The sequence below is a fragment of the Myotis nattereri genome (assembly GCF_964212035.1).
Source record: "Myotis nattereri genome assembly, chromosome: 1".
In the NCBI taxonomy this organism is placed as follows: Eukaryota; Metazoa; Chordata; class Mammalia; order Chiroptera; family Vespertilionidae; genus Myotis; species Myotis nattereri.
Window position 1 is genome coordinate 59822094 of NC_138075.1, and position 22295 is coordinate 59844388.

General features: G+C 42.7%; 1 protein-coding gene across 1 annotated transcript in view; it reads left to right on the plus strand.

Annotated features, from left to right (window-relative positions):
- Positions 1-20486, plus strand: part of LOC308520993 (putative phospholipid-transporting ATPase IM) — a 95191-nt gene extending 74705 nt beyond the window's left edge. The window contains exons 14-17 of the mRNA XM_081093724.1: positions 403-541; positions 3228-3358; positions 4995-5272; positions 19914-20486. Coding sequence (XP_080949850.1) covers positions 403-541; positions 3228-3358; positions 4995-5272; positions 19914-19932 — 567 coding nt within the window. The 3' untranslated portion in view covers positions 19933-20486. The remainder of the gene's footprint in view (positions 1-402; positions 542-3227; positions 3359-4994; positions 5273-19913) is intronic.
- Positions 20487-22295: the final 1809 nt, after the last annotated feature.

The following is a 22295-nucleotide window of genomic DNA, read 5'->3' on the forward strand; positions in this document are numbered from 1 at the left end:
GTGAAAATTTATGTTCAGATTATAAAATGTTGCACTTGCTCAACTAAAGAAAATAACTTTTTCCAACAGAAAATTTTGAAAGCAATTTATAAAGTAACATTGAAATGAGAACTCATCCCACCCCACTTTCTTATTTCTCTATAAATAGAAGCTTCACATGTTATCCCCTTATTCTGACTCAACCTTGACAATTATAATGGCTTTCAGATATACGTTCTAAAGTCAGCTGCCAAGCAGAAATGTCAAGTCAGTGCCCTGTGTTGTGCAAAATGTGGAAGTGCCTGTGGTTGTTTGGGAGCTAAACAGGTGCAACCATTTTTTCACAGAGAAGTTCTGGATAAAGACCACTCAGTAAAATGATTCTCTGAAAGATCTCCCCTGTGTATTTGACTTTGTTTGCAGATAGCCTTGGATACCAGTTACTGGACGGTCATTAATCACGTCTTCATCTGGGGCAGCGTTGCCACTTACTTCTCCATTTTACTTACAATGCACAGTAATGCCATGTTTGGTGTCTTCCCAAACCAGTTTCCGTTTGTTGGTAAGTGAATCCTACTATCTACTGGGGCCTAGTGTCATGCTGTCATTTATTTGTCTTTGTAATTTATTTTCTGGGTTGGGTGGGACTACGGGTAACCAATAATCTTTTCTCTAGGAATTGATTGCATCAGAGGCATCTGAAGGCTTCCAGACTTGAAACAGGCCCTGAAAGACTAGTTTCTGCTGTCCTTAACCAGACGCAGAAGAATCATTGAGATAGCTGCTTCCTGGTTCCCAACAACCCAGATGCAGTAAACTGCCTCTTTGAAAACAAGAGGCATAGCATATATATATCATCTAACTGAGACTTGTATGGTAGAGGAAAGAAAAAGAGCAAGAAATGCTGGGCTTTGCCTTTTATGCCATATTATCACCAACATATCTGACAAAGATTACCAGTGGAACTTATTTGCATTAAGTAAGAAAAAAATGATGTATAATTTAGAGACTTCTAAAAAATTTGGTACATTAGTCTATAAGTGGCATGAAGGGTAGGCTCAGACATTAGATGACCACAGTTTGTGTCAGCTTCACCACTTACAAGCTGTGTGACCTAGGAACAAGTTTCTTTTCCTTTCCATGCCTTAATGTCTTCACTTCTAACCTGAGGATATTTATAGTTCCTAGTTTCATAGGAAATTTGTGAGGGTTAAATGAGACAATACATATAAAATGCTTAATATGTGACATTTTATATAGTACTTTAAAAAAACAAATGTTAACCATGATAATGGCGATGATGATGATAATGATGATGATGATGATGATAATGATTCAAGAAAATGTGGCTTGGGGACATTTCACAGTGATTTGAGCAGCAAATGGGTAGCAAAGCACCTCCTAATATCCTTTACGATCTTGATATTCTATGATTCTACAAAAGTGTACATCTGGTCTATCTATGGTGTATCCTACCATTGCTCTCTACATTTCAAAATGATCCTAGCAAGAGTCACTGAACTTTACACAATGGGGCTACTAACACATTTTCTCAGAAGTTTTGAAATCTCTAGAGTGTGTGAGAGAAGTTGGTAGCAATGATGTTTTTGAGTTCATCCTAGCAAACTGTGGAGTGATGTATAGTGACAACCTTCTTGGGCTCAGTCAGGCAAGACTGAGATTTGCATCTACTTTTTGGGGAGTCCATTCTACAAAAATATTTGTAGAAGACTTCATGTAAAAAGCAAAATTAGAGCAACTATAGCATTATACATTTCCAATGATGCAAAGGTTCCTCAAGTTGTAATTCCATTTAAATTCACACATACACTTAAGAATGTTATTCTTCAACTTTTGCCTTGCCTTGCATGTACATGGAAATTTTAAATTGCACCACTCTTACTTAATACGTAATATGAATACTTTGCTTACCAGAAGATTCCAGCCATGTAGAAGAAACATGATGGTTATGAATAAAAATAAGCATATTAGGAAAGAGAGACATTAAAACTATTTTTAAGGTTTTTTTTTTGGCTGCCAAATCTGAAAGTTCAGTGCATTGACTAGAAGATTTTCAGTCCTAAGAGAGCATTCTAGAATGCATAATGGTACTGGAATGCCTCAACCAGAGAAAGTATTTTGTGTGGGGACTGCTCTCTCCAGCTAAGCACATGTCATTCCAGGAATCAATTACTGTGCTCCAATGAGACTTTTCAAAAGTTAGATCAACATTGGGGTTTAAGAAAAAAAAAAATTCCTTAGTAGCCAGCAGCAAACAGGAATGTGGTTTTAAAGCAAAGCTTGTTTTTATTTTTTCCTCAGCCATGCCTGGGGATACTGAGCTTCAAGGAGCTCAAAGAGACTATTTCTTTATTTATCTTCACCCAAGGATATTTTTCCATTGATTTTAGGGAGAGTGGAAGGGAAGGGGAGAGACACACACAGAGAGAGAAACATTGATGGGAGAGAGACACATCTATTGGTTGCCTCCACTTGTGCCCCCACCGGGGTGGGGATTGAGCCTGCAACCGAGGCAGGTGACTCTTATTTTTAAGAAACAAAAGACTCAGGAAGAACCTTTGATCTTCCCCCTAACTGCCTAAAAATTTAGATAGAACCTTCTCCAGGAAGGGAGTTATCATTACAGATAACTATATTTTAATATGAACTAGGTGTGATAGATAGGGAGAAAACTAGCAAGGCCCATTTGATCTACATCCTTCCTGTATCCATTGTTAAAGATGGTCCAACAAACATTTATTTACCAGACATTTGCTTCTCCATTTCCTTGTGAAGTGCCTTCTTTCCCTTTGAAGTCGAAACCGCTACTTCCAATCCCTACTCCCTTTTCTCCTTACTTCAAGATGGCTTGTAAGCCTCAACTGCTAGGGTAAATGTGCCTTTTAAAAATAATAGCTGCTTTGTAGTGGAGGGATCTAGAAACTGGATGAGAGAACTGTGCTTCACTCATGAAGCTGGGCTGAACCTGACTAAGAGAATGCTCCAACTGACCGTCTCCAAAGGGTCAGGCCACCAAGTAGTTCCCAAGAGTTATCAGTCTTCTTGCCTTATCCTCATCACCATTGAACATACCATACAGTGGAGAAGACACCTAAATTAGTGGTTCTTCTTAGATGGTCCAAACATCGCCATACCTAAAAAGGCCTTATGGGTATAGACAGCAAGCCTATTAATTCAACCATTCAATTCTATTTATAAACACAAAGTATATTTTCCTTTAACGATAGGAAATGCACGGCATTCCTTGACCCAGAAGTGCATCTGGCTGGTCATTCTCCTAACGACAGTGGTTTCAGTTATGCCTGTGCTGGCATTCAGATTTCTGAAGGTGGATTTATTCCCGACCCTGAGTGACCAGGTATGTTGTACTTCTGGTGAGTCCTTGAAGGGCTGGTTCTTGGTTCTTGGAATTGTGTTCTTCTCTTCCTGATTGGAAGCCCAGTGAAGGGCCAATGGACTTCCCATTGGCAAACACCCTCAAGTACACAATGTCACATCACAGAAGATGAAACTGCCTACATCTGAATGTACTAGCCTTATGAGTAATGACCAATAAAGACAAATGTCTAGACTAAATATGGGTGGGGAGTCATAAATTACGAGTGAAGTTGGGTATTTTAAAAAGTTGCCTGGAAGCATTTTGGACAATTTGTTCCAAGGGAAAGACAAGCAATGGGGAAAGTTATTATCTTGGGGGCAAATAAAGGGTACAGTGAAAAAGAGACAATCAAGGTAGGAAGAGCTCTAGATATTTGTAGAAATGTAGTGCAGATTCAGAAACATGGAGGAGATTTTACCTTCTGAACAGATTAAGAAAGGGAATAGCAGCATAATGGATGGATTGGAAAATAGAATGGATTATAGGAATGCCTAAACCAAGGGATTACCATAACATATTTCAGTATTTCCTGGGAAGAGGAGAATAAGCAGGACAATGCCAAGTTAGGTCTGGATGCAGGTAAAAAGAGATAAGGAGAAAGAAGGGGAGATACATTTGTAGACACATCAAGAGAAGGGTAAAGACACTAATGGGATGAACAACCAGACCAGCGATGCTCAGAGGAACTGAAATGGAACATTCCTTGTCATGCTGTCCCTCTCATTCTGGGGCCAAACTATAAAAATATTCCTTCTGAAATGATTCCTAGAGTCCCCTCTAATGTCTGTCCTTTCCCTTTGCCTGTGAAAGCTCATTCTTATGTAAACCAAGAAAATGATGGATGAGTTGAAGGAAGAAAGATGATGATCATTTCTTGCTATATTTAGTCAGATCGTGACTTTCTGCTTAACAGTTTTTTACTGACACAAAAATCGGAGTCCAAACAATCAGCTGAATCGGAGAACAAGGTGGATTGCAAACCTTGTTCTAAACCTTGGATCTTTTCTCCTCAACTTTAGAGGGAAATGAAAGAAATATTGGAAACCCACCCAAATGATGTTGGCCTCTTCAAAAGGTGACCAACCCCCACCTCCAAAGAAATTAAAACCCTGAAAATCTCATGATACCTTGACCTACCACAAGAGTTGAAAATTTCTGATTCTCATTTTTAAAATTTTGTCCTTGTCTAGTTCCTAATGACTATTGGATTCTGAGAATCTCCAAAAGAAGAAAAGGCCTGTTTTGAGGAGAAAGGGGACTGTAAAGTGTTATACTGACCATGTTTGGGTGGTGCATGCTAGAAAATCTTAAAGTATGTTCCTATTCACTTAAGATGGATATATGAGATGGAAACAATAATAAAATTTGCCTTAATACTTCTTGCTTACTTATTAGTCTCTTAGTAGAAATAAAAACTGACCAGTGCCCAGGGTAATCCATTAGTTAGAAAAGTTCTTAGTTTTTAGCTGAAAAACTCTGTTTTGTGATTAAGGTGAGTATTTTGTTAATGTTGATATTGTTTTTACCGAGAAGGCTTTCACTTCACAGAGTGGCCCACTGCCTAGAGTGTGTTATTTGGATGCACCATCTCACTCTGGATCTCCTTCCTCTCCAGATCCGCCAGCGACAGAAGGCTCAAAGGAAGGCACGGCCTCTGCGTAGCCGAAGGCCTCAGACTCGTAGATCAAGCTCAAGAAGATCTGGATATGCTTTTGCTCACCAAGAGGGCTACGGAGAGCTTATCACATCTGGAAAAAATATGCGGGCTAAAAATCCACCCCCAACATCGGGGTTGGAAAAGACACTGAGTAATAGCACTAGTTGGATTGAAAATTTATGTAAGAAAACCACAGACGCAGTGAGCAGCTTTAACCAGGATAAAACAGTGAAACTGTGAGTCAAGATGAATTTGAACCACATAGTTATCTTTTCACTTCAGCTGGAGCTGGAATTCAGCTGGCTCTGGAGTTGGGGATTGGGGCTAGGAGTGGGGCAGGTTGCCTCACTTAATTTAAATCTGTGGCAGACGGCTGCCTGGTGCCTATCAAATAGTGGTGTACTCTACCAGAAACCAAGTCAGATGGTCACCATCTAATTTGCGATTTGGCAGACAAAACCCTCACAATATAAGCACAGGGTTTTATCAGTTTAGATACCAGTTGACCTGAACTTTAGAATTTTATGTATTGAGAAAACTTGTAAATCTGCATATACATTGAATGCATCTTCAGATGGATAAAAGGGTGCATTCAAAAGGTATATACCCCAGCTGAGAAAGCATGCTTGTTTACAGATAAACACGTATATGTAAGATCAGCCTTTCCCAAGATATACTTTTAATATTTAAAGTTATACTAAGATGCTTTCAGATTAAGATACCTTCCTAGACTTGATATCTATCTGTGGGTTCAGCCAGAACAAAAATCACCTTCATGCCTGAAGAATAGAAAAACTCATCGGTGTTCCTCATTTTTATGCTAGTCTAGAGATGGTACAGATTGAGCATTTTAGCTGGGGGATAACTTGGTAATTTGGTCAAATTTATTCAAAAAACTTACATGGACCTGTTCATGAAATGTCAAAGAGAGGCTCTCTAGTAAGTGTTCTAAATACTTTTCAATGACTTCTATAACAATCTTGGTAGGAAGTTGCCCTGTGTTATCCTGAACCATCAATGGAACCAGCAAAGCATTGAAATTTCCAGCTTTAATGATAGTATTCCATACAGTATATGGGCAAATACTTTCAACATTTCTTATTTTAAAAAGTTCCATTTGAAACCAAATTAATCAACATTCTTTTCAATTACTATTAAGTACCCAGGCTTAAGTCATTCAGAGTGAGTTGCTTTTGGTTTTTAGCTATAATGCTTATAATTCCAAAATAAACATATGTAGATGAGGCTGATTTTTTTGGAGATGCTCTAGTCCAAATGTGAATCACCAATGTAGTTTCCATAAAAGAATTCAAGCAGATTTGTGTTCAAAGTCCAGCTCTATTGCTTCTTACCTCTATAACTCTCGGCAGGTGAAGTGCCTCTCTGAGACTCAGTTTCTTCCTCTGCAAAATGAAGATAATGCTACCTACCTCATGTGGTTGTTTGGGGATTGTCAAAGCACAAATTCTCAAATCATTAAAAACATAATTCTCAGAGGAATAGATGATGATGTTAGGCCCATTTAATTCACCATCAGAATAATAGAGCAATTGAAAAGGATGTGAAGAAGTAGAAGTTAGCTAATCACTGTGAAAGGCCTTGTAATGAGATTGCAAAGTAAGATATAAAACGGGTCAGTGTCCTACAGGGAAATAAAACTATGACCATGGAGGTGAATTCCTCTACCAGAAAGCAAAAACAAGTCATCCCCATGCCTTATCAATTTTTTACAAGTCAACATCCAACTTTACATGGTTCTTAATCTGTTTCCTATTAAATTATTAGTCAAAGTTCTATTTCCCAAACAAGTCAAATGGTCCTTGGATGGGCTTGATGAACAATGGCCTAGCATAATATTAGTAGGTCACACAATCCTGTTTTTTTGTTTTATTTTGTTTGTTTTTTTGGCCTTAATTTCCAAGTCTGGGATAAGTTTCTTTGAATGGGATCAAATAAGATATGTGTCAAAGAACCTAATCATAGTAAATGCTCATATATGTTCCCTTTGCCCCTACATGCCTATGTAGACTCACCAAGATATTAGTTTTCAATGTCTAATGTGTTTGCTCACTTTTTATAACATTTTTGAAAGATTTGAAAACTTTCAGTAAATATTTTGGCAATATTGGTGTTTTATGTTTTGCCACTTCTTTATTGGGAACTCAAAGAGTTTTTGTCACATTGGCCAGCTGATTTTTTTTCCTCTCTCCTTTACATGCCTGGGGAAGATGTACATCATTCTTAGGATTGGAGTCAAGAATAAAACAAAGCAATTGGACCTATGTATAAGGGATGGGAAAAGTTAGGAATGTTCCAAGTTTGCAAATTCAGTTCAAATTAAATAAGGCTGTTTATAAACAGATAATGTGGATGATTGTGAGAGAAACACATTATCAGCTTACTTTGGCCCCATGAGATTCAAATTAGCTCACACACCCATTGCGAGATCATTTGATTACAAGTGCCAGGGATTATTTTGAACCTGAACAAAAAGAGTCTGAAGAGTGACTGGTGATAGCAGTACACTGGGGAATAATAAAATTTTAATTTTACATAAACATTATCAGATTATTTGGAAAGAAAATGTATTTTCTAGATTCAGGACTGATGTTGGTAGCCTTGAGTTTTTAAAACCTTAGTTCAAGTTTTGAGCTTTTATAGGCAATTAGAGGCCCATAAAGTTCATGCACTTGGGGGGGGGGGGGTGTCCCTCAGCCCAGATTGCAAAAGGGCGCAGGCCAAGCCAAGGGACCCCACTGGAGTACGATCAGGGCTGGGGAGGGACACAGGAGGTTGGCCAGCAAGGGAAGTACCATAGAAGGGCTCCAGGGTGTGTCCGGCCCATCTCGCTCATGGGCTGGACCCCAACAGCAAGCTAACCTACCTGTTGAAGCGTCTGCCCCCTGGTGGGCATTGCACATCATAGCAACTGGTTGGCTGGTTGACTGTCTGCCCCCTGGTGGTCAGTGCACAACATAGCAAGTGGTTGAGCAGCCTTAGCATATCATTAGTATATTACACTTTGATTGGTTGAATGGACGACTGGACACTTAGCATATTAGGCTTTTATTATATAGGATTGCTCATTGTATTCCTTTGAGTTACATCTGCAATCTTCATCTCTCTCATCTGCCTCCGGGTATACATACCTGTGAAGGAAAGGAAGAGAGTTGAAGAAAGCAAGAGAGGAAAAAAGCAATGGAGAGAAAAGAGGAGAAAGGGAGATAAGAGTTTCCAGTTATATATCTCTGAAAAATAAATTTAATTCCTCAAAGATTGTATTTGAGAAGTGAATACAAACCCTCATTCACAGTTAATGTGAGATCAAGAACATTTTATTAGCAAGGGGGCCAGGCTCTCTCTGGCTTCTCATTGCATGATGCTGCTGATTTGTGGTGGGTGGATCATGCCACTGACTGACTTCCCCCGGCCTTAGCCACCCAGCCCATCAATAGGAAAATCAGACAGTATGGCCTCAAAGACCCTTTCTCATTTGCCCATTCTGTGAGCTTTTCTTGCACATTGTAATTGTTGTTGATTTGAGAGTGGGAGGACGGGGGGGAGGAGAGAAAGAAGTGGATTCTCCCTTGAGGGCAGGACTTGACTCTTGTACTGGTTTGTATTTCTCTAGAACAGCCCCTGCTATTGCTTAGCTCTCCACAGAGATGCTAAACCCTATGATAGTGCTTTTGCCTAGGTCAGTTGAATAAACTCAATTTCTTGCAGTTTACTAAGATCTTATATCCACACTCTCTCCTTTCCTCTCTGCTGCTTTACATATCAAATGTATATAGAAACAAAGGTAAGATACTTCTGTCTGGTAAGAAGAGGGTCATTTTAAAGTTCTTTCCACCTCATCCCTGGACTTAGAGGAATTTTTTTTTAAATTTAATTTATTGACATTGCTTAATAACATTACATAAGTGTCATGTACAATTCTATAATACATCATTTATATATTGCACTGTGTGCTCACTACCCATAGCCTAGTTTCCTTTTATCACCATATATTTACCCTCTTCATTCTCCCTTTCTCCTCTGATAACTGTTACCTGTGCCTATGAGTAGGTTTTTGTTTGTTGATTTCTGTTTTATATCCGACATGTAAGTGAAATCATATGTTCTTGTGCTTTTCTGTGTGACTTATTTTGCTTAGCTGCTTCTCTCAAGATCCCTCCATATTGTTGCAAATGACAGTATTTCATCCTTTATTATGGCTGAGTCGAATTCCTTTGTGTATATGTACCACATCTTCTTTATCCAATCATCCATCGAAGGATACTTTGGTTGTCTCCATCTCTTGGCTACTGTGAATAATGCTGCAGTGAACATAGGGGTACATATATCTTTAAAAATAAATGTTTCCAGATTTTCATATGGCAGCTCTATTCTTAATTTTTTGAGGATCCTGCATATTGTTTTCCACAGTGGCTGTACCAATTTACATTCCCTCCAGCAGTGTATGAGGGTTCCTTTCTCTCCATATTCTCACCAACACTTGTTATTTCTTGTTTTATTAATAGTAGCCATATTAACAGGTGTGAGGTGATATCTCATTGTAGTTTTGACTTAAATTTCCCTGATGGCTAGTGAAATTGAGTATCTTTTCATATATCTGTTTGCCATTTGTATATCTTCTTGGGAAAAGTATCTTTTCAGATCTTCTACCCATTTTTAAATTAGATTGTTTTCTTCTTGTTGTTGAGTTGTATGAGTTCTTTATATATTTTAGATGCTAGCCCCTTATTTGTAGTATTCTTTGCAAATATTTTCTCCCATTTGGTTGGCTGCCTTTTTGTTTGGTTGATGGTTTCTTTTTCTGGCAGAAGCTTTTTAGTTTGATATAGTCCCATTCATTTATTTTTTTGCTTTTACTTCCCTTGCTTTTGAAGTCAAATGCTCTACCACTGAGCTATACCCCCGCACCTCCCTTGCTTTTGGGATCAAGTTTATAAAAGCCTCTCTGACACCAAGGACCCTAAGTTTGGTATCTATTTTTTTTCTATGTATTTAATTGTTTCAGGTCTTAAATTTAAGTCTTTAATCCATTTTTGAGGTAACTTTGTGTATGGTATCCAATAGCAGCCTAGCTTCACTCTTTTGTATGTGGCTTTCCAATTTTCGAGGCACCACTTAATGAAGAGGCTTTTAGAGGAGTTTTTTTTAAGCCTCAGCTTCCTCAGGACTCAGGTTGAAACAACAAAGCTTGAGTGATTTCCTTCATAGTTGTACATAATTTTTCAGTTTCTTTATGTATTTACACAGTGTTCTTTGAGCCTCACCACAGTCCTGTGTAGTGGTCAGAACATTCATGTTAAACCCATTTTCAGGAAGAGGAAATGAGCTGCAGAGAAGGTGAAGTGCTTTGCCCTATATTTCCAGAAAGTAAAAAAGTCACTCAGATCTGACACCTAATCCAGAGCTTCTTACCTACAACTCCTCATTCCACACCCAGCTCTCTCTCCTCACAGACACGAGACTCCTGAACAGTCCATCCCTCCTTCTAAAGCAGTCATTCGATTCCTCACGTGTACAGATTCAGGGAAGGAGTACAAACAAACGTCGGTGTTTTGAAATGTGTGTTTCAGGTGTTCTCTTTCTCTCTCGATGCAAATAAGCACGATTTCCTCCCTAGTTTAATAGTGGAAGAAGGCAGAAATTATGATGCCTTCTGGATTGGGGTGGATTTCTGCGGGTCAGGAGTCAGATAATGACGCGGGGCCACAATTTTCCAATTTTTACATTGACATCTGGTATTAAATGTCTGCAGTTTGCTCTACTGCGTCAGATTTCATTCCTTGGTGACAAATCACGAACTTTTGCAATTCTCCAGCCGAAGCATTTTGCTGAACTGCCTGGAAGCCAGAACATGATCCATGTGTTTCAAAATGCTCATTGCAAAATATTTGGAGGCCCTGGCTGGGCAAATCTGTAGGTGTGGAGCTATAACTTAACCAAGAGAGGGGCCTATCTGTCCTAGAGTTTCCAAACCCCTTGGCAGACCTACTCCTGTAACCCGTGCAGAATGCAAATCAGCTTGGAGCAGTGTGGTAAACATCCTGTGCTCAAGAAATAATAATGAGTTGTCCAAAAATCTCTGGCTATCTCAGTTTGGATTCCTGTAAGGTTTGCAGGGGCAAGTTTAAATTTTTAATAAACTGCAGCCCTGGGCTCATACAGAAAAATCATATTGAATCAGGATACACGAAGATATGATGCTTAACATAATTTGAAGGTAATGATCAAAGAGAAAGGTGGTTGGTTCATCCTGGTCATAAATATTTCTATTCTTCCTGGCTTCTTCTAGGTAGTGTGAGCAGTGAATAAGATATTCCTTTTTTTGTAGTTGTTAATCCTCACCTGAGGATAATTTTCCATTGATTTTTTAAAGAGAGTGGAAGGGGAGAGAGAGAAACATCTATGTGAGAGAAACACATGGATTGGTTGCCTCCCACATGCACTCCGACCAGCAGGGGGACCAAACCTACAGCTGAAGTAGGTGCCCTCGACTGGGAATTGAATCTGAGACCCTTTGGTCTGCAGGCCGAAGCTCTATCCACTGAACCAAACAAGCTAGGGCTAGGATATTCCTTTGATGGAAGATGATCTTACTGCTGGTCCCCTCTCTGATTATCTTCCCTCAGTGTGCAGCAACATGTAAGTATAGCTGATGCACTGAGATTAGAGATGAATTCCACTATCTACAGAGCATCCTCAGAAGAGGTTTTGAATAAAATTCCCATTACTTTCTTGAAATGATGTCCCTTTGATAGATGTAAAAGAATTGGGGCTCATAATTAGGTGACTGGGGGAGATACTAAAGTTATTATCAATCAGTTTGGCAGGGATGTTGACTAATAAGAATGGACATGAGTCATTCATGACCGGTGCTCCCCACGGCTAATGGTGCCTGGCACCCAGCCTTATTCTGACCACATTCTAAGTCACATATGAAAACAATTAATTTTTCTTCATAAGGTACCTACTTGGTCTGACTAGATAAAAACAAAATTCTAAGCCAAGTAATTCATAGATACTGTAAGGCAAGTCAAAATATTTCCTTGGTGCTGGTTTGCTATACCAGCTAATAGTTTGTTTTCTAAAGCTATAAAATGTTCTGAACAGCAGGAATACCTTTTAACTGCACAACATTGATGACAAAATATCCTTAGGTATTGTGAATGATTTTTTTGTATCTGTATGAATTACTGATATTGTTGATTAAGTAGTTTTATAAATAAGACATTTATAAATAATTATGGTTCAGGAGTTTGGGAGTTCAGTTAAATTTTTGATGATAGAAAAGATCACCGGGAATAGCTCTTTGATTGACTGGACTTTGTTTTACGGTTCTGTTTCTTCTTCAAAGTTCTCAGTGTAAGAGAACTTACAGTCAGTAGACACTTCTTCATCTCAGATGTAATGTGCTAATACATGTAGCACTGCTGGGCTAAGCCCTGAGTGTGGGAGGTGAGGGTATGAGATGCATAAGAAACAGAAACAGTTTCTCTTCCCTGCCCTTGGGAAGGTTCTAATCTAGAATCTTTCCACGGAGCATTACACATACCATCATTCATAGAATTTAGGATGGCATGAATTCAAAGATGCGTCATTAATTTATAGGCTACTTGGAAACAAAAAAATATTGTCAATTTTAGAATTTTAAGGATGTCATTGCATGTAAAATTTATTCCTAATTTTAGAGATTTAAAAATATGAATATGGTCTTTACTGGGTTGTAGAAGGTTGAGACATGGCTGGTGGAAAAATACAATGTATGGATGGTGACTACTTTTTAAAGAGGTTTGAAGGGCATAATAGTTTCAGTAGTTGTTAGGGGATAATAAATTATTTTTATTTTGCAGCCTAGGGAAAGGGAGAGCCTGGAGAAGCAGGGGAAAGAAGGTGCTCTCAAAGGGGGAGTGTTTCAGGGCCTCTTCACAGCAAATTAATGCTGCAAAGAACAGTGAGGGCGCTGCTGCAATGATCCTAGGCAGATGCACTGCATCCCCCAGCAGCCCACAGAGAGGATAGGTAACCGCCAGGCAGTTTTTGGAGCCTCTGGGCTTTGCCAGGTGCTGTGAGAACATCACTTCCTCCTTAGATACCCACTGTCTGGCCCATGGGCCCCTGGGATTTAACTGGTATCATTCTGGCTAGTTAATCTGAGTCATTTACTTGTATTTTATGTTCTGCTGCAGCATCCTTCCAGAAAGAATGAGAAGGTTATTTATTGCTGGATTCATTTATTAATTTTGTAGAGGAAAGCACTGGTGTGGTGATTGAGTGTCTGGGTTCTGGGGTCAGTAGCCTGGGTTTAGCTCCATCCCCTCAAGAAAATTCCCTAACAAAAAGCTGAATTAATACAAATAAATAATCAGAAGCTGCCCAGGTTGCCAGAAAAGCAACCACAGATTTGTACTCCAGAGGGCTGCATCGTCTTTGCCCCAGAGGAAATTTAACAGGCCTTTGTGTTGAAAATTTGGGCTCAAGGAGGCTAGATAGAGCGGGACTATTGGAGAGAAGGTTGGACTCTGGGGGTTAAGGAGAAGCCCCAATGACCAAATGCTGGAAAGATGGATTTCTCACACCTGGGAGATAGAGGCTGGTGCATTTTATTGAGAGGTAGAGATTCTAATCTCCCTTGTCTCTCAGAACCCCAAGAGGCAGAAGGAGGTGTTACACCTTGATGCTTTGGGTATGCCTGGGGGATGATCCGCAAGCAGGGTAGTATAGTAGGTGGCCAGCGGAGAGCTGGAAGGGCAGCTGTGCCCAGATATGGGGAGCCAGACATCAACAGTGGAGACATGGAGGCCATGGACATAATGACACTCATTAGGGACTAAGGGACTAGGTCCTTCCCTGGTTCCTGGAACAGGTAAGACCTGAGATTCTTGTAGAAGTCAAGAGGATGGGGCAGGGAGACTGGAGGTTCAGAGCCAGACTAATTGGATATCCTATCTAATAAAAGAGAAACATGGTAATTAGCGTACGACCGCTACCCTTCCCATTGGCTAATCAGGGAGATATGCAAATTAACTGTCAGCCAAGATGGCGGCCGGCAGCCAGGCAGCTGGAAGCTAACATGAGGCTTGCTTGCTTCCGTGACGGAGGAAACCAACGTTCCCCGCCTGCCTTGCTGGCCTCTGAGCCTGCAGTTTCAAACATTGTAACAAATATAGAAGCTAAACAAAATCCCAGAAACCTGCTTTCAGCAAGCCGGGATCTCAGAGCTAGAGTTATACATTGTTTCGATTATAGAACCGAAACAAACCAGATACCTGTTTTCAGCAGCGGAGGCCTAAGAGCTGGAGCCTCAGAGCTAAAGCTGGCGCAGAATAAAAAAAAATGAAAAAAAAGGAGCGGTTGGGAGCTTCCGTCACCTGCCAGCCTGAAAACAGCCCTCAGCCCCTCACCCAGACTAGCCAGGCACCCCAGTGGGGACCCCCACCCTGATCCAGGACACCCTTCAGGGCAAACCAGCCGGCCCTCACCCGTGCACCAGGCCTCTCTCCTATATAGTAAAAGGGTAATATGCCTCCCAGCACCAGGATTAGCGGAGCTGCGAGGCCTCCCAGCACCGGGATCAGCGTGTCAGGGGGCAGTGCCCAAACCCCCTGATCTCCCTGTGGCTCTGTGTGTGACAGGGGGTGGGGCTACAACCTCCCTATCCGCCCTACTCTGTTCGTGACAGGGGAAGGCGCGCCAACCCCCTGATCAGCCCTGCTCTGTGCCTGATAGGGGGGAGCTCCCCAACCCCTGATCACCCTGCGGCTCTGTGTGTGACAGGCTGCGGCACCCCAACGCCCTGATCGGCCCTGCTCTGTGTGTGACAGGGTACAGCGCCCCCTCCCCCCCCACGGGCCCTGCTCTATGTGTGACAGAGGGCGGCACCCCAACCCCCGCCCCACACAGGCTCTGCTCTGTGTGTGATGGGGTAGAGCCATAACCTCCCCATTGGCCCTGCCCTGAGTGTGACAGTGGCGGCGCCCCAACCCCCTGATCCACCCTGCTCTGTGTGTGACAGGGGGCAGTGCCCCAACTTCCCTATCGGCCCTACTCTGTGACAGGGGGGAGCTCCTCAACCCCCTGATGGGCCCTGCTCTGTGCATGACAGGTGGTGGCGCCGCAATCTCCCCATCGATCCTGCCTTGAGTGTGACAGGGGGCGGTGCCCCAACCCCCCAATCGGCCCTACCCTGAGCGTGACTGAGGGTGGCATTGCAACCTCCCAATCCGCCCTGCTCTGTGCATGGCAGGGGGCAGTGCCCCAACTCCCTAATTGGCCCTGTTCTGAGCCCGACCAGGGGCTGCACCTAGAGATTGGGCCTGCCCTCTGCCACCCAGGAGCAGGCCTAAGCCAGCAGGGCGTTATCTTCCGAGGGGTCCCAGACTGCGAGAGGGCACAGGCCAGGCTGAGGGACCCCCTCTTCCCCCCCGAGTGCACAAATTTTTGTGCACCAGGCCTCTAGTAGAAAGATAAAAGAATGTAAGGCATTTCTTATATTTCAGTTCTGTGGAGCAAACTCATACCCATTAAAAATTCTTCCACTTGCTATTCTGCATAATTATCATCATTATAAGCTCATTTTGAGAAGTAGTTCTCATGAGTTATGTGTGTCTAGTCCACATTACCTGTAGGGCTTGTACTCTTGCCTTTACCCCAAACTCTTTTATCCATACAGTAGTGGTGTTCCTTAATCCACCTACCCACGAGGCTGAAGTCAAGGATATCAGACCCACAAAGGCTATTCTCCATTGGACACTCATTCTCTTTTTTAAAAATATATTTTTATTTATCTGGGCTTTCTATCTGATCCTCTGAAAAGTGGCCTGGAGACTTTCTCTAAAACAGCATCATAGAGCATCCAGAGGCATCCAGTTGACTTATTGCTGGATGGGAGGGCTCATCAGAAAGAGGGGAAGGGGATGAGTAGAGTGCCTTCTCCATATTCTGTGTGCTCTGGATGGCTCCAAGGTGGAACTATGTTCTCTGGGTATCAGTGATAATTGAAACAGGGTGATAAGGTGGGTGGTCTGTCTTGGGCATCCTCCATCACTCAATCTTTACTCTTCTCAACACCTACCACTACCTTCCTCATTCAAAGGTTGCTCTTTTACTTTTGTCTCACTATCCTCTCAGTTATCTGCTAACTCCTGTAAAAGTGTTCCAGTTGACGCTCCTGCATTCTGACAGGGGACTTTCTATTTCATGCAGGAATCACCTTCAGAATAAGCCTACAGGTGGCATTCAACCTGTGCTCAAATGTCCCCAGTGATGCAGCACTCATGAGCTGAAAGCAGCTGACCCCCTCATAGGGCAGCCCCATTGGTGAGAAAACACCTCCTTCTCCTGACCTGGGATCTGTTTCCTCAGAGACACCACCCATTGCCTGTTATGCCCTTGGAGAAGAGGGTGAAACAGTCTCTTCCTCATGATAGCACCTCAAGTATTAGAAAACAGATGTTCTCTGTCCTTCTCTCTTCCAAGTTCCATCACAGCTTCTATTTACCACCTATAGTCTTTATAGCAGTCTGTGGTCTGACTTGGGAGTTGGAATTGTCCATGATCTCTAAAATATTTTAATCTTCCTTGGGAGCCTTGTCCTGATCTTGGAGGGAGTACCTTGAAGGTGGAAAAATATACAAAAATAGAAACTGAGAAAAAAGGTGATGACAAGCTAATGTCCAAATAGTCATGAAAGTTTCCTTAACATCACTGCTTACTCTGGGGTAGTCCCATATGTCTTTGGTACAAAAAAAAGTTGAAGAACAAAAACCAACAAAACAAAAAATATTCTCATGGAAAAGGAGGAAGTTGAGGATCATGGGGAATTAGAAAGGCGGTATAATTGGGCAGAAAGCCATGAGACAGACTGAGTTGTAGGAAAGAAGTGAAAAACTATCTACACAATGGGTAGTCTGGCTTCCTGAGAAGCAGAGAGAAGGTGAAGCATGCTGTCATTTAGAAAGCTCATCACCTGTAGGACTGCTTAGCGAAGACACTTACCTTTTTCTAAACCGTTTCCCCACTGGGGATCATTGGACATTCCTTGAAGGATTGTGAGGATTACATGAGAGAATGATTATAAAAGAGAAGCTAACTTTTTTTTTTAGCCTTTGTTAAGTGCTGGGTATTGTGCTAAGTCACACAGGCATTATCTCATTCAATCCTCACAATAACCCAGTGAAGTTGGTACCATTATTCCTCCCCACCTTTTCAAGTGAGAGAAGAACCTTAGAAGTATCTTGCCCAGAACCATCTATAATAATAAAAGGGTAATATGCTAATTAGACTTGACATCTTCCAGACATCATTCTGGACATCCTTCCTGATGAAACCAGGGCCAGAGGGAAGCCAGCCTGGGTCCTGGGTACCTGCGGGTGGCCAGATGAGTGAAGCAGCCTGGGTCCTGGGTGCCAGAGGGAAGCTGGTGCTGGCAGCAGGGGCAAGGAAGGCCTAGTCTTGCATGAATTTTCATGCATCAGGCCTCTAATCCTATATAATAAAAGCCTAATATGCTAAGTGTCCGGTCGTTCATGCAACCAATCAAAGCATAATATGCTAATGATATGCTAAGGTTGCTCAACTGCTCGCTATGACGTGCCCTGACCACCAGGGGGCAGATGCACCAACTTGTAGGTTAGCTTACTGGTAGGTTAGCTTACTGCTGGGGTCAGGCAATCGGGACTGAGTGAGATGGGCCAGACATGCCCTGGAGCCTTCCCGCAGTCCCTCCCTGGCTGGCCAACCTCCTGCGTCCCTCCCCAGCCCCGATAATGCACCATAGGGGTCCCTTGACCTGGCCTGTGCTCTCTCGCAATCCAGGACTCCTCAGGGGATGTCAGAGAGCTGGTTTCAGCCCAATCCTGCAGGCCAAGCGAAGGGACCCCACTTGCACACAAATCTGTGCACTGGGCCCCTAGTTTTATATATACTAGAGGCCCGGTGCACAAAAATTTGTGCACTCGGCAGGGAGGGGGGGTCTCTCAGCCCGGCCTGTGCCCTCTTGCAGTCTGGGACCCCTCGGGAGATAACTACTTGCTGGATTAGGCCTGCTCCCGGGTGGCAGAGGGCAGGCCCAATCCCTAGGTTCAGCCCCCGGTCGGGCTCAGAGCAGGGCTGATTGGGGAGTTGGGGCACTGCCCCCTGTCATGCACAGAGCAGGGAGGATCGGGAGGTTGCGATGCCACTCTCAGTCACGCTCAGGGTAGGACTGATTGGGGGGTTAGGGCACTGCCCCCTGTCACACACAGAGCAGGGTGGATCAGGGGGTTGGGACACCGCACCCTGTCACACTCAGGGCAGGGCCAATGGGGAGGTTATGGCTCTACCCCATCACACACAGAGCAGGGCCCATGGAGACAGTTGGGGCGCCGCCGTCTATCACCCACAGAGCAGGGCCGATCAGGGGGTTGGGGCACCGCCACTGTCACCCACAGAGCAGGGCTGATTGGGGGTTGGGGCACCGCAGCCTGTCACACACAGAGCCGCAGGGTGATCAGGGGTTGGGGAGCTCCCCCCTATCAGGCACAGAGCAGGGCTGATCAGGGGGTTGGGGCGCCTTCCCCTGTCACAAACAGAGCAGGGTGGATAGGGAGGTTGTGGCCCCGCCCCCTGTCACACAGAGCCACAGGGCGATCAGGGCGTTTGGGCGCTGCCCCCTGTCACGCTGATCCTGGTGCCGAGAGGCCTCTTGGCTCTGCTGATCCCGGTGCTGGGAGGCATATTACCCTTTTACTATATAGGATAGAGGCCTGGTGCACAGGTGGGGGCCAGCTGGTTTGCCCTGAAGGGTATCCTGGATCAGGGTGGGGGTCCCCACTGGGGTGCCTGGCCAGTCTGGGTGAGGGCTGAGGGCTGTTTTAGGGCTGGCGGGTGACTGAAGCTCCCAACCGCTCCTTTTTTTCTTTTTACTTTTTTTGTTCTGGGACAGCTTTAGCTCTGAGGCTTGGCTCCAGCTCTTAGGCCTCCGCTGCTGAAAGCAGGTATCTAATTTGTTTGGGTTCTTTAATCGAAGCACTGTTTCAACTCCAGCTCTGAGATCCCGGCTTGCTGAAAGCAGGTTTCTGGGATTTTGTTTAGCTTCTATATTTTTAACAATGTTTCAAACTGCAAGCTCAGAGGCCGGCAGCGGTAGGCGGGGAACGTTGAAGTCCTCCGTCACTGAAGCAAGCAAGCCTCATGTTCACTTCAAGCTGCCTGGCTGCCGGCCGCCATCTTGGCTGGCAGTTAATTTGCATATCGCCCGGATTAGCCAATGGGAAGGGTAGCGGACGTATGGCTAATTACCATGTTTCTCTTTTATTAGATAGGAGATATATATATATATATATATATATATATATGTATATATATATATATTCAGCGGTTCTCAACCTGTGGGTCGCGAACAATGAGAATACATCCTGCATATCAGATATTTACATTATAATTCATAACAGTAGCAAAATTACAGTTATGAAGTATCAACAAAAATAATTTTATGGTTGGGGGTCACCACAACATGAGGAACTGTATTAAAGGGTCACGGCATTAGGAAGGTTGAGAACCACTGAATTATATATATATGAAGCTGGGATCCAAAGCCCAGGGGTCTGGTTCTCCCATGGCCTGTGGTTTTAACCCAATGTCATGTCTCAGACACAGTTTTTGAGTTCAGTTTTTCTAGTTCCTGGTGGCTTAGTTTTGGTCACGAGTGTGCACACTACTCACTACAAGTCTTTATTTTAGCTGATTCCCTGAGTTTCCAGGATTCATTATTTCTTAACTTTGTTGTTTTTCCCCCCCCTCTTTCCATCTTATGAGTTAATATAAGGAGAAAATAGCAGGTTATTTTCTCTAAAAGTTATCTTATCTGCTTTGTTTCTATTGTAGAAATCAGCACATGCCTTGAGCTAACACCAGGAATGTACTCATTTTCCATGGAGCCCAGCTCTGGGGATTCTCCAGACCCACCAACTGGAATCAGTCTCAGCAAACTTTCAACACAGGTTGCTTCCCCCCATATTGTTTAGTAAAGTGCTTCTAAATTTTTTATGGCCATGAAAGTATTTTTCAGGCAGGTCAGTCAGAACAGGTTGCTCCAAATTTTTGAGTCAGCCCCAGAGCTCTGCAGGCTTAAAAGACTTGGTCACTTTTGTTACTGTCTTCCAGGTTTTGGTGCTGATCAGCAGCAGACAAACCTGCCAACCTCATCTCTCTCAAATTGCCATATTTTTGTTTTAAATGTGGTACTAGGTGGTTTGAGTGGATGCATGGTCTGCTAGAAAGTTGACTGTGTCTCTGAAGGTACCTTTCTCCAATGGAGGATTGCCAAAAACAAAACCCCTATGCCACGCCAAGATCCACCTCACTAACCTGGATAGGACAAAATATTTCCTGTAGTATTTCCATACATTTCTTTTTTCTGCTGCTTTTTTTTTTTTTGCATACCTCATTTCTCCACACAATTAAATAAAAAATACAGAGATATTTAACAAGTTGCAAAGGTAAGTTATTTTTTCTAAGCTTCCCCCAGGTGCACTTGATTAAGGGAAGCTCCCTCAACTCGGAACCCCAGTGTCCTGGTAACTGGATGTGTGTTGGTTAGAAGATAAGATACACCTGTCGGCTTCAGGGACGCAGTTGTCCCCGTGACTGCATTTACAGTTCTTATGCATACCCCTGGGATCACACTATTACAATCATGCTTATTCTCTATTAGCAAGCCTGTCTTCTCCTCTAGAGAGAGATACTCTACGGGAAAGGGCCCAGACCATATTTGCCTTCAAATTTCCAGTGATTTGCATGGTTCCTGGCAGATAATTTGTTGTCACAATATCTGCTAAATGAATGAATGAGCATGATTCAGACAATGAAAGTTCTCTTCTGCACAAAGCATTGACGTGGTCTTTTGGCAACATTAGACTTGGAAAATGTATCTACCATTTAACCAGTGATGCATGAATACAGTGTGTTGACCACATCCTGGGGAGAAATTCTATGGTTTCACTGCTTTAATCATTCTTTTGTGTCAATATCCAGCATGAAGTAAAACCACACAGGAGTTACTGAGTTCTTAAAGACCTCATTATGCCGAAACCGGTTTGGCTCAGTGAATAGAGCGTCGGCCTGTGGACTGAAAGGTCCCAGGTTCGATTCCAGTCAAGGGCATGTACCTGGGTTGTGGGCACATTCCCAGTGGGGGATGTGCAGGAGGCGGCTGATCAATGTTTCTCTCCCATCAATGTTTCTAACTCTCTATCTCTCTCCCTTCCTCTCTGTAAAAAATCAATAAAAAATATATATATTTTTAAAAAAGACCTCATTAACTGAACCCCACACACGAAAGGTCTATTTTAAATGCACTGCAATCTTCAGGGCTTTAGGCAGTTTTTTCTCTGTGACTAATAAAGTATTTTTCCTTGGATTTAACTTTTTATATTTACATTTTCCCCAGCCTGGGTTGTCATTTCTTGTTTATATTTTATCTCTATTTATTGTATCTATTCCCCTATTGCAAACCACTTGAGTCCTTTGGGAAATGAGGTGGGATGTGACTAAATAAATAAAAAGATGCTTTTGTCATAGGGAGGTGACTGGGACTCAAATAAGAGACTGTGGGGGAGGCGATGGAAGTTGTCTTTCTGTTTTCCACTGGTCCATTCCATGGTCACTTAATTCACATTGCTGCTTGCTTCTGCTAACTAATGTAGATATTTGGGAATCATACCTTCCAAAATAGTGACTGGAAGCCTTTTTAAAAAATAACATAACTTAGTCATGGCACTAAAAGAACCAGTCATTCCACCTCAACAGTTCTTTCCATCCCCCAAAGAACTCCCCGGGTTTTGTTCTTCAGGTCGTTAGGGCTGGGATGCCTCATGAGGACATTCTTACTACTTCTTGGCATATCAGTTAATAAAGCAACAGGCTGCATTTCTGGGATCTCTAGGGGATATAGGAGTAGCGTAAAACCCTCAAGGGACTTCAGGTCAATGAGGAACAGAGTTTGGCACATGGCATGTGAAAACAGTTGAAATAGCCCTGCGTTTGGAATAAGAACAACTGGGTTCATGGCCAGGCTATGGGATCTTGAGCATTTTACCTAGTTTTTCCAGTCTTCATTCCCTCGCTTGTCAAACAGAGCTGATAGCAAAGGTATTGTCAGGGTTAAATAAAAGAATGAATAGCAAAGGAGTTTATAGCTTACATAGCTTACAAAACAATGTGGGAGGAATACATCTACACTAATAAAAGGGAAACATGCAAATTGAT